Here is a 13,039-nt window from a genome sequence, read left to right as displayed (position 1 = left end):
TTCCGCAGCACACAGGGTGGCCCTGGTTGCAAAAGATGAGGAAGCAGAGAACTGGAGCCTAAAGCGAAAGCCCGGAGCCCACAGGAGTGCACGGATGGGGAGATTCCGACTAGAAAGTGAGCCAAGCCGTGTTCCTTGAAAGTGCTACCCTCACCAGCGCAGCCCCACGACGTCCAACCTGTGACTCGCCCCACACCTCCACCCCCATGAATCTGAACCCGATCACCTACCCCCACAACCCACGTTCCAAGTGCCCCCACCCCATGAACCCCAAGCACACATACCTGTCCCACACCTCTACTGCAAATGCAGCCTCATACCCCCACTGCAAGTGCAGCCCAATCCATATTTCCTGCGCCCCTCATGAGCAGTACTGTTCCCTGTTCCCTGCAGGCTGCTGGCAGCTCATAGAGACTGCAGGCGCTTGCCTCCACACCCAGGCTACACCTGCCCCCACCCATACTGTCACACAGCCTCATCCCCTGCCCCCACGGAGCTCTGCGCATCAATTTACCACACTCCTAGACCTGTGCGTGTGCTTGGCGCAAGTCATGCCCCTCAGCTCTGGAAACATCAGTTTTTGGCACTCCTAGACCCGCGCACGTGCGTGGCTTCTGATATGCCCTTCAGCTCTGGGAAAATCAGTTTATAGCACTCCTAAACCTGTGCATGTGTACTACCCTCTGTCAGAACCCCCAGCACTGAAAAAGTGCTGACCTGCACACAGCTGGGTCACATCTGCCCATAGTCCATGCAGGCGTAACACCAACCTGCTGTCATAGCTCTGTGCAAGTGCAAAAGGCTCCTGCACCCTAGACCAGCGCACACCAGGGCTATGCCCCACCAGAGCTGTACACCTGCACAGCTACATCCTTCTTGGCCATTGGGCACCCACATTCATAAGCACCAGTACAACATCTTCAACCTGCGCCTATACCCGCGCTGCAACACATTACCATCCTGTTGTGTCCCACCCCGTCCCTGCATCCTGCCACACATCCAACCCACAAATATACGGCTTTAGATTTACTCCCAAAGTAAATCAATCAAGATATTTACATGCGATGTAAACAAGAGAACATCACTAAGCATATCACAATGCAGACAGATATAGCCCAGCCTAATGACCAAATTAAAAATACCAGAGGAGACAGACATCGAAACAACTAATCAAGGATGTTCATATAACTCTACTGAACAAAGTAAGTGGGATGGCTAATGACATAAAGGAGATCAAGAGTTGGTAGAAGAGCATAAAGAGGAATTTAAAAGAATTAATAACACAGAGATTAAAGACTATTGACCAAATAAAAACATACTAGAGACACACAACATCAGATTTGAAGAGACAGAAGAAAAGATTAAGCAAACTAGAGAACAGGATAATTGATTTCAAACACTGAAAACAGCAAATGGCAAAAAAGATGGAAATACTTGAACTGGAGCTCAGGGAAATGATAGACAAAACAGAGCACACAAATATAAGAATCACTGGTGTCCCAGAAGGAGAAGAGAGGAGTAAATGGCTAGGAAGAGTAGGTCAGGATATAATGGGGGATAACTTCCAACCCTTATAAAGGACATAAATACACAAGTCAAAGAAGCCCAATGAACTCCAAATAGGCCTTCCCCAAGACACATACTAACCAGTCTGTCAAATGTTGAAGAGAAGCAGAAAATTCTGAGAGCGGGAAGAGAAAAAAAATCTTCTACATACAAGGGAAATCAAATAAGACTGAGTTCAGACTACCCAACTAGCATCACAGAGGAAAGAAGGCAATGGATTGATATATTTAAGATCCTGAATGAGAAAGACTTCCAGCCAAGAATTCTGTACCCCACCAAATTGTCCTTTAGAACTGAGGGGGAGATTAAAATTTTCACAGACAAACAAATCCTGAAAAATGCGTCAACAAGAGACTGGCTCTACAAGAAACAGTAAAGGGAGTTCTGCCAGTTGGAAAAAAAAAAAAAAGACAGGAGAGGGAGGTCTGGAGGAGGGCACAGAATTGAAGAGTATCAGGAAGGGTTAACTTAAAGGATAAAAAGGAAAGAGGGAAAAGAATATATAGATCTGACAAATATAATTAAAAGGATAAGATGGTGGATTTAGGAAACACCATTTCAGTAATACCTTTGATGTTAATGGACTAAACTTACCAATTAAAAGATACAGATTGGCAGAATGGATTAAGAAACATAATCCAGCTATGTGCTGCTTACAAGAGACACATCTTAGACACAAGGATACAAATAGACTGAAAGTGAAAGGATGGAAAAAGATTTTCCATGCAAGTTGTAACCAAAAGAAAGCAGGAGTAGCTATATGAATATAGGACAAAAAAGACTTTAAATGTAAAGACATCATAAAACACAAGGAAGAACAACTACATATTAATTAAACAGGCAATTCACCAAGAATTCAAAAAGAATTCAAATATCAAAAAGAAGATATAACACTCATAAATGTTTATGCTCCCATTCAAGGAGCTCCAAAGTACATGAGACAGACATTGGCAAAACTGAAGGGAGCGATAGATGTTTCAATAATAAAAGTAGGAGCCTTCAATACACCACTCTCTTCTATAGACAGAACAACCAGACAGAAGATCAACAAGGAAAGAGAAATTAAACAACTTGATAGATGAATTGACTTAAGACATATACAGGTCACTGCACTCCAAAATACAAGGGTATACATTCTTCTCTAGTGCTCATGGAACATTCTCCAGGATGGATCACATGCTGGGGCACAAAACAGGTCTTTATAAATTTAAAAACATTGAAATTATTCAAAGCACTTTCTCTGATCACAATGGAATGAAGCTAGATCTCAAAAACTGTCAAAGAATGAGTGAGAACATTCACAAATATACGGAGATTAAATAACAAACTCTTAATCAACCAGTGGGTCAAAGAAGAAATTGCTAGAGAAATCAGTAGCTATCTGGAGACAAATGAAAAGAAGAATGCAAGTTATAAGAACCTAGGGGAGCAGCAAGAGCTGTGCTGACTGAAATTTATTGTTCTAAATGCCTATTATAAAAACAAGAAAGAGCAAAACTCAAGGACTTAACTGTTCACCTGGAGGAACTTGAGAAAGAACAGCAAACTAACCCCAAAACAAATAGAAGAATAGAAATAACAAAGATTAAAGCAGAGTTAAATAACGGGAGAACAAAGAACAATAGTAAGATTCAATAAAACCAAAAGTTGGTTTTTTGAGAAAATCAATAAAATTGATGGGCCACTAGTAAGACTGACAAAGAAAAAAAGAGAGAAGATGCAAATAAACAAAATCAGAAATGAGAAGGAATGCCTAACCACAGACCCTGAAGAAATAAAAGAAATCATAAGAGGATACTATGAACAACTATATGCCAACAGACTAGACAACTCAGACGAAATGGACAAATTCCTGGAAACACACAAACAAGTTACAAACTGACTCAGGAAGAAATAGAACATCTCAACAAATCAATCACAAGTGAAGAGATTCAATCAGTCATCAAAAATCTTCCTGCAAAGAAAAACCCAGGGCCAAATGGTTTCACAGGGGAATTTCTTCAAACATTCCAAAAAGAAATAACACCAATCCTGTTCAAACTTTTTCAAAAAACTGAGAAAAACAAACTCTACCTAATGCATTTTATGAAGCTAATATCATTTTAATACCAAAACTGGGTAAAGAAGCGATAAGAAAGGAAAACTACAGGCCAATTTCCCTAATGAACATAGATGCAAAAATTCTCAACAAAACATTAGCAAATTGAATCCAACAACACATTACAAGAATAATATATCATGACCAAGTGGGTTTTATACCAGGAATGCAAGGATGCAACATAAGAAAACAAGGTTCGACACAAGAAAACCAATTAATGCAATACAGCACATTAACCAACTGAAAGGGGAAAAAAAATCACATGATCATCTCCAATGCTGAAAAAGCATTCGACAAAACTCAACATCCTTTTCTGATAAAAACACTCCAAAAGATAGGAATCAAAGGTAACCACCTCAATATGATAAAGGAAATATATGAAAAACCAAGAGCCAGCATCATACTCAATGGAGAGAGACTGAAAGCTTTCCCCTAAGATCAGGAATGAGACAAGGATGCCCACTGTCACCACTATTATTCAACATTGTGCTATAAGTTCTAGCTAGAGCAATAAGGCAGGACAAAGAAATAAAAAATTCACAGTACATGAAATGTTCTTTGCAAGGGTGTGGTAGTTAGATTCAGTTGTCAACTTGGCCAGGTGAAAGCACCTAGTTCTGTTGCTGTGGACATGAGCCAATGGTAGGTGAATCTCATCTGTTGCTAATTACATCTGCAGTTGGCTAGGAGGCGTGTCTGCTGCAATGAGTGACGTTTAACTTAATTGGCTTGTGCTTAAATGAGAGAACGCAATGTAGCACAGCCTAGCAGCTCAGCATTCCTCATCTCAGCACTTGCAGCTCAGCCCAGGCCTTTGGAGAAGTCACCCCGGGGAAAGTTGTTGGAACCCAGGGGCCTGGAGAGAAGACCAGCAGAGACCATCCTGTGCCTTCCACGTAAGAAAAGAGCCTCAGTGGAAAGTTAGCTGCCTTTCCTCTGAAGAACCAACAAAAATAAATCCCCTTTTATTAAAAGCCAATCCGTCTCTGGTGTGTTGCATTCCGGCAGCTAGCAAACTAGAACAAAGGGGAAGGTTAATCAATTAACGTCCAGTGGTACAGTGTTCTTTAGAATTATGATTCCCAAAATGTGGCCCATAGATCTTGTGGCAGAGAGTCAATACTTTTCAGAGAATTTTCTAGGTCAAAACTATTTCTGTAATAATATTATGCTGTTATTTGCCCTTCCTCATGTGTTGCCAACTGCACTGATGACGTAAAAGCAATAGTTGGTTAAAGTGCTGATTTCTTAGCATAAATCAAGGCAGTGGCACCAAACTGTGCTAGTCATACTGCCACACATTCAGAATTTTAAAAGATTTTTTAAATTAAAGTTTACTTAAACTATCCTTAATGATGCATAAAAATTATTAATTCTATTAAATCCTGAGCCCTTAGTACAGGCCTTTTAAAATTTTATATGGCAAAATGAGAATATACATGTAAAGCATTTCTGCTACATATGATGGTTGTCTTCAGGAAAAGCATTTGTGCAATTGTTCGAGTCGCAATCTGAATTATCTGGGGTTTTTTTTTTTTCATGGAACACCATTTTTACTGGAATAGCTGATGGATAAACTGTAATTATTTGGATTTGGGTATCTGACAGACATTTCTCAAAATCGAAGAAAGTGAACCTGTCATTTGAAGGAAAACAACCGCCAATATCTTTTACCAATGATAAAAATTCAAGCTTTGAAGCAAAAGTTGAAATTTTGAAAAATCTGCACCCACCAACACGAGTTTGATAGCTTCTCAATATTCAAAAGACTTTTGTTTTGAGATTGGTGGTAATATTAATGAATACATTATTTTAAAATATCACATAATGAAATGTATCGACATTTGGTTTTTTCTTTTACTCAATTAATCAATGATTTTCCAAATGGCCAATAAATGATGTTAGAAAATATGTATATCCATTCAAAGTACAAGAGAGAGGAGTAGATTGTGATGTAATACAGACCAAAAGTTTGTGGATATGGCTTTAGAGTCCACACTACAACTAACTCAAAAAAAAAAACACATTTGTTGAGTTCTAGTGAAGTATCAAAGAATATCCACAATTATCTAAAAAGACTATTAAAATACTTCTGTCTTCTCCAACTACCTATCTGTGTGAAGCTGATCTTCACAAAACTTCAACACACTGCAAAACAACACATTGCAACAGAGCGAATACCAATGCAGACAAAAGAATTCAGCTCTCTTTCATTAGGTGAGAAATCGAAGAAAAAAATGTAAAAATAATGCCACTCAAGTATTATAAATATTGAATAACTGTACGAAATAGGATAAAAAGAGAAATGAGTATATTTAACTATAACTTTAAAAAAAATCTTACCTAGGAAAAAAAAATGCAGAAAATAAAGTAATTTCCCAACTTTTCTACTTTGATTTAATTTTCAAATTTTGAAAGAATATAAATTATCAGCAAAAATAAACATCTTAGCAAATTATGAATCATGAATAACTTCTAATAGTAATGCTATCACAGTTTTTCCTAGTAAAAAAGATAAACTGACTTTCAAATATTTTATTTTACTCACTTATAGTCTCTCTCCCAGAATTTCACAGGTCGAACATATGAAGTGATGAATATTGCACTTCCCAGGAAGGGATTTAGTGGGGTAGAAAAGAAGGCCGATACAGCAGCCTGAATAAACAACATGGCTGAGTCTAAGGGAAAACTGGTTAAGGAATGCAACGTCCATGTCAGAACAGAGACACAATTTTATCTCACAAACACATTTAGATTACAATAATTATTAAAATGAGATTCGCCAAAGGAATAAAGAAGAGGGTGTCACTGGATTGCATTAGGGGGAACAAGTGGAAAGACACAATCAGGAAGGTACAATAACTGAAGGTATGCAAATAAATATTTGCTAATATGTATTTGTCAGAACTTATACACCAATCTTACGTAGAGATGTCGGGTTTAATTTTCCATAATACTGAAACTAAAATTCAGTTTTATTGTAAGTCTGAGGTTCAATATCCATGAGGCCATTAGCCTTTATTCTTCTTTAGAAAGTACTTTTAAGAAATGATGAGAATAGAACATTTTGGAGATAAATCAAACTGCAATCATATGATCATGAAAAAAAGTTTTGTATCTTCATTCATATTTAAAAATCTAAAAACATTGACAATTCCTAGATTTTAATATTCACATGTACAAACATATAATTTCAAAATCAGCATTACAAATTTAATACTTTCCTCATGTTCAGATAATCTATGGTGTCCAATTTTAATACGTTAAACAATGAAAACCAGTATAGGTACATACTCAAAGGATTATGAATTTTTGATAATCTATCCTACAATAACCCATTTTCTACGCCTATGAAAGGTTATGCCTAAAAACGACATTCTCATCAAGGTTATGACTGCCCAGTCTTATAAAACTTTAACTAGAAGGATACGGGGCACTGCAAAGGGCTGAGCAAAAGCATGGAAAGCAGAACCCCAGGTAATCTGCCATGGTGCAATGTAGGTATACACAAACTGTAATTTATAAAGGAGTTCCCAAAGCTGTAGGAGGAAAGGAAAATAATCAGTGAAAAAGTTATCAGATGTCTAAACTAGAAAATGAAAGATCTCTAAATTTATTTTTTTCCTAGTACAGAAATGGCATTAAGATAATTTTCCATTTGCATAATAGGAAAAGATATATCAAGTACCAAACACTGCACTATTTTGTTTTAAGACAGATGGCTAAATTACGTATTTGTGTTTCATATGTTTAAAAAATTCTATGCCTTCTATTGGCCATACTATCATGAGCAAAAACAGTGGTAGGAATCAGCAAAATAATTGTTCTTGAAAAAATCTGTCTATAAAGATTAAGTAACATATAAATTTATTCTAAGGCCCATTTTCCCCAAACTTCAGTGCTGTAGAAACTGAGTATGTTTTAAACGCAATGTCAAGAGATTTGAAAGCAGCATGAAGAGGACAAAGCTGCAATACAACTGTAACTTTCTGTTCCTGTATGAAGTTAGCTATATTAAGCATTTGTTTATATATCTCAAAATTGTTAATGTCATTGGTAACACAATGCACATTTTAAAATCTTATTTAAATTTGGATCTCCTATTGTTGTAGAACATATCTTCAACACTGAAACATAGTAACATGCCAAGATGGCCTGACATGATAAGCAATACAAGGCCTAAACTCTTAAAACAAATCAAAGAATCATAAAAGCCAAAAAAGTTCTGACCAATTCAGGTAAAAATAACTCATTATCTTAAAATTGTTTAAATTTTACAAATGTACCCATTAAATTTGCAATTGAAAAAAAAAGAAATCACAACTTCAACCACTTTGAAAATGCTAATGAACTCCAATATTCTTGACTGTGACTCAAAATTATGCTGGTAATCCTCAGTACTAATGTAATCAGGATGACAGTAAGTAAACGCAGCATGTGAACCATCATGATGCCATTACAACTGCTTAAAAGAAGTGTTTGAGAAAATACTTCAGATTCTAGAAGTGAAAAAGACTGTATGCAAATTTCAACAGTAATACTGAAGAAGAAAATGATATGCAATTACATGGATAAGTGATTAGTAAAAAGATTTTTGTATACTTTTTCAAACTAATTTGTTTCTTTATTGAATTTGTACGTATTTTAAGAGTACTTTTCTTGAAAGGTTATTAAATTGATGGTATATTTTAAAACAATGTTGTAGAATAATAAGTATATCTTAAAGAGATTTCTTGTATATTACTTGCTTATTATCACTGTTAAATTCTGTCTAGTGACTATATAAAAATGTAAATTCTTAAGGGCAGAAACTTCTATTTTGTTCACTGATGTATCTATCCTAAACCTCTACACAAAAGTTCTGACATATGTATATGTTTAAAAAAACCAAAATTTAATAAATGAAAGTATTAAGAAAATTCAAACTACTCTAATGTAAGATACAGGTCACATCTGTATTTCAAGGATTGTTCGATTTATATTTGATTTTAATTTTCACTTTTTCCCAATAAATCTAATATGCAATACAAATACAAATATTTAAATTTGTGGGAAACCACATACTTCTTTATACAAATAATTCTACAGTCAACTCTCTGGCTTCCTCTTTTGGTTTATCACCATATTCATTAAAAAAGGAAATAAATGATAAAAATATAAATTAGTGCAATAGTCAAATACAGAAATATTTTAGAAGCTATTTACCTCAATACTGAAACTATCACTAAAACCTGTTCAGATTTAAGGTTTTCCATTTTTACTGTTTTCATCCTGTTATCCCTCTCTCATGTGTGAATTACTATCACAACCTTTTAAGCTGCATTTTGTATTTTTAGTAACTTTCTTCCCCAATTCATCCCAAATGTGGCTGACCAGGCTAACTTTCCTTAAAATTGGTATTTCATTGTGTTTGTTTGTTTACATAAATTATATATAAATATATATAATTTTTTTTTCTACTTGGGCAGCTTCTGGGAATCAAACCCGGTCTCCGGCATGGCAGGTAAGAATTCTGACACTGAGCCACCACTGTGCCACCTTTCATTGTGTTTTGTAGGTGCTCATTTGCTTCAGCTCTCTGTTATCTATCAAATTGGTTTGTGGTCAGTGTTAACACAAAACCTAATTGCTATTTAGTTTTCAAGGATCCTTCTAATCTGACTAGAAAACCTGTATCATTTAGAAATGTAGTGTGGTTCAGCAAAAAGATCCTTGGAGTAGGAGGCAGAACAACAAGGTTTTACTACCTTATTTGGAAAAAGAATAAGGGCCCCGATCTTATGAGTGAATAATGAATTTTAGAAACATTTTGTAAACTACAAATTTTTCTACAAATGCCACCAACAAGCTAATTTATGATTACCCCTACATGACTTCATAGCCCTCAGTAGCCACCATTCTCAATCAGATACCAAGTTATTACCCTCAGACAGAATTTCCTTCCAGTCTATCCAAATTCCAGCACCCTCTAGCCCAATTCAATTACTACCACTCCCAATTAGTAAATTATTCCAAACCTACACCCCCTTTTTGGGAAGATGACATATATTTAAAAATACATACTTCTTTGCATTTCTCTAATTTTTCTATATGTTGACCGTGTCTTCCTAGTTACAGCAAGAAATATCTTTCATACAGCACAATGACTATCACTGTTTAGGAAATCTAACATGTGCCTAAATTACTGTTTGATTAATGAGAGCTATTACTTGACCTTATAAAGATAATATATCAAATGAAATGTAAGCATAATCCTCACTGAATAGCATATTATTTATGGAAACTGTTTTTACAGATAAAAAAATTCCTCTCGGTGATAAATTACCTTGTTGAAGAGTATGGACATGAAGAAGAGATCCAACAGCATGGTCTCCGAAAAAGCTTCATAGTCAAATTTGAAAAACAGCACAGTGAAGATGACTGTGACATACTGATATGTAGGGCTGCTAAAAGATGATCGTAACAACTTCAGACCGGCAATGGTGATCATTAAAGCACCTAATCTATAATATAAAAAAAGCAAAACTCATCAACCAATGACTGAAAACTTTAGAAAATCTTAGATAGTATTAAAAAAAATTGCCATTTAAATTACTAAGCTTACAAGGTATAGATTAAATACAAATACCTAAAAATGATTTATACAGCTGAGTAAATCATATTAAAAAGTATCTGACTACTCTAATATACCCTTTTAATATGTTGTTATGATTTCTACACTTAATATAAATAGCATGCTTTAAAATAAGAAAGAGTACTAAATTTCTGCTATTTGCTTGTACAGTTTCTTGATGTTTCTACTGCCTTAACATTAATTGCATTTAACACGTGAAAATTATACATTAATGCTTACCCAAAACATGTCCCTATTCTAGTAGATAGGCCTATAGGATAACTGTGTAGGCAACTAAGCATCTATATGCTTTGATTTATACAGTACACAAAATAACCATCTCTCAAATTTGCTATCTAGTATTAAAAATTAGCCACATTTAATAAACGTCATCTCATAAAATAACAGGCGACAGTGAGAGGTCTGGAGTAAATAATATGCCAAGAGAAGAAACAGCTATTCAGAAAAGTGAAGTTGAAGACAAATTTTCATGTTTTTTGGTTTTTTTTAAATCTCATAGTATCTTGCACTGTACAGATACTCAATAACGATCGGTTATCGATCAATAACTTGCTTAGAACATTGCTTATAATACCCCCTAATAGTCAGACTTAGATTAGAGGACTACTGTACTTACTCCTTATCCAGTTTTTTGGGACTAGCAATTGTCTCTGCACTGCTACTAAGTTCATTGAGAACAATCAATGGATAAATGATATTCTTCTCCACAAACAGCAGCCACACGTGAAGTTTCTCAAACCACATCATAGTGGCTGCATCTAACAAGGCAATAGAAGTCAAGAAGATGACATGTATGAAATAGTTTGGCAATGTGATGAGAGAGCAAAACACACAATTCAAATTCAATTCCACTTTAAATAATGTAAGAAATCCAGTGGACATATCCAAATTTTGAAACGTATATATGACTTAAATTTAGATCAATTTCATTTTGAACTTTCATTCTTGAAACCTCAGTTTACAATCATAACCTTTCTTCATTTATGCCTATAAATTTATGAAGAGTTACCAAGGATTGTTAAGCTCCCTCCCCACCAAAAGAAAGAAATTATATATTTAATTATTTGTTTTTAATATGCTGGTGTATATACACATAAATGCACACATATATACCTTTAAAATATAACATCTCAGAATAGGTATGAAAATATGATATGATCTGTATTCATCATTCATAAGAGTCAAGCTGTCAATATTTTTCCAAGTCTTTAATATTAATTTATTGAGGAAAATGTCCAGTACAAACAAAAAAGATTTAAACAAGGTTCTTGAACTATCTGAAAACAATGTCACCTGATTTTAAAGTTTTGTAATGAATAATATCTTTCTTTCAGTGCTAAAATCAGTAGGACAAAAAAAACTTTTCTATTACCTAGTACTTTTTTAAAATTGTGAAATATAACATATATACAAAAAAGCAATAAATTTCCAAGCACATTTTAACATGTAGTTATAGAACAGATTTTAAAATTTGATATAGGTTACAATTCCACGATTTTTTCTTCTAAGACACTGGAGACCAAAAGAAATATCAATATAATGATTCAGTAGTCATACTCATTTGTTAAATCATATCCTTCTCTATTATACTCTTCCTTCTCTTATTTTTTTTCTTTTTTGTGAAAAATAACATATACACAAAAAAGCAATAAATTTCATAGCACATTGAATAATCAGTTGTAGAACAGATTTAAGACTTTGGTATGGGTTACAATTTAACAATTTTTATTTGTTAAACCTTACCTTTTCTGTATAGCTCCACCATTACACCTTTGATCTTTCTCCTACTTCTTAAGGGTATTTGGGCTAGGTCCAATCTAACTTTTTCATGTTGGAAGGGGCTGTCGATAATACGGGATGGGGGATGGAACTAGTTGATGTTCTGGAGAGGCAGCCTCAGTCCTGTAATTCAGGACTTTTTTGGTCTAGGGATCCATCTGGGGGTTGTAGGTTTCTGGAAAGTTACCCTAGTGCATGAAACCTTTGTAGAATCTTACATAATACCCTAGGTATTCTTTAGGATTGGCAGGAATGGTTTTGGTTGGGGGTTGACAAGTTATGATAGCTAACCATGTCTAACGAGCTGAAGCTTGCGTAAAAGTGACCTCCAGAGTAGCCGTTCAGCTCTACTTGAACTCTCTCAGTCACAGATATTTTATTCTTTACAATTCTTTTTTTCCCCCTTTTGGTCAGGATGGCATTGTTGATCCCATGGTGCCAGGGAACGCTCGTCCCTGGGAGTCATCTTCCACGCCACCAGGGAGACTTAGACTCCTGGATGTATGTCCTATGTAGAGGGGAGGGTAATGGTTTCACTTGCAGAGTTGGGCTTAGAGAGAAGCTGCACCTGAGCAACAAAAGATTGGTTCTGCAGACATGAATCTTAGGCATACCTCTAGAGGCTAAGCTACTGTGCTACATACAGAAGCTTCATAAGAGCAAGCCTCAAAATCAAGGGCTTGGCCTGTTGATTTGGGTGTCCCTCATGTTTGACACAGATTCCAGGATTTCCCTGGTTATTACCTAGTCTTTTCTTTTGTATGCTGTATGGAGTGGGTCACATTTCATTCTTTTTCCTTGTGAGTATCCCGTTATTGCAGCACCATTTGTTGAACTATTGTTTGTTACTTGCTTGTTTGTTTTTTGGGAAGTGCATGAGCTGGGAATCGAATCCAGGTCTCCTGCAGGGCAGGTGAGAATTCTACCACTGAACTACCCTTGAACTCCCTAGTCTTCTTAAT

General features: G+C 35.5%; 1 protein-coding gene across 9 annotated transcripts in view; it reads right to left on the bottom strand.

Moving 5' to 3' along the window:
* PCNX1 (pecanex 1) overlaps window positions 1–13,039 on the bottom strand; it is a 224,864-nt gene that overhangs the window by 37,303 nt on the left and 174,522 nt on the right. For all 9 annotated transcript variants that reach the window (XM_077122888.1, XM_077122886.1, XM_077122884.1 and 6 more), the window contains 4 exons: window positions 10,915–11,056; window positions 9,990–10,167; window positions 7,095–7,203; window positions 6,213–6,342 (listed from right to left, as the gene is read on the bottom strand). In XM_077122888.1, the coding sequence (XP_076979003.1) occupies window positions 6,213–6,342; window positions 7,095–7,203; window positions 9,990–10,167; window positions 10,915–11,056 (559 nt within the window). The remainder of the gene's footprint in view (window positions 1–6,212; window positions 6,343–7,094; window positions 7,204–9,989; window positions 10,168–10,914; window positions 11,057–13,039) is intronic.

The sequence above is a fragment of the Tamandua tetradactyla genome, chromosome 12, assembly GCF_023851605.1.
Source record: "Tamandua tetradactyla isolate mTamTet1 chromosome 12, mTamTet1.pri, whole genome shotgun sequence".
Lineage (NCBI taxonomy): Eukaryota > Metazoa > Chordata > Mammalia > Pilosa > Myrmecophagidae > Tamandua > Tamandua tetradactyla.
Note: the sequence above shows the minus strand (reverse complement) of the source record. Positions and strands in the feature narration are given on the sequence as shown.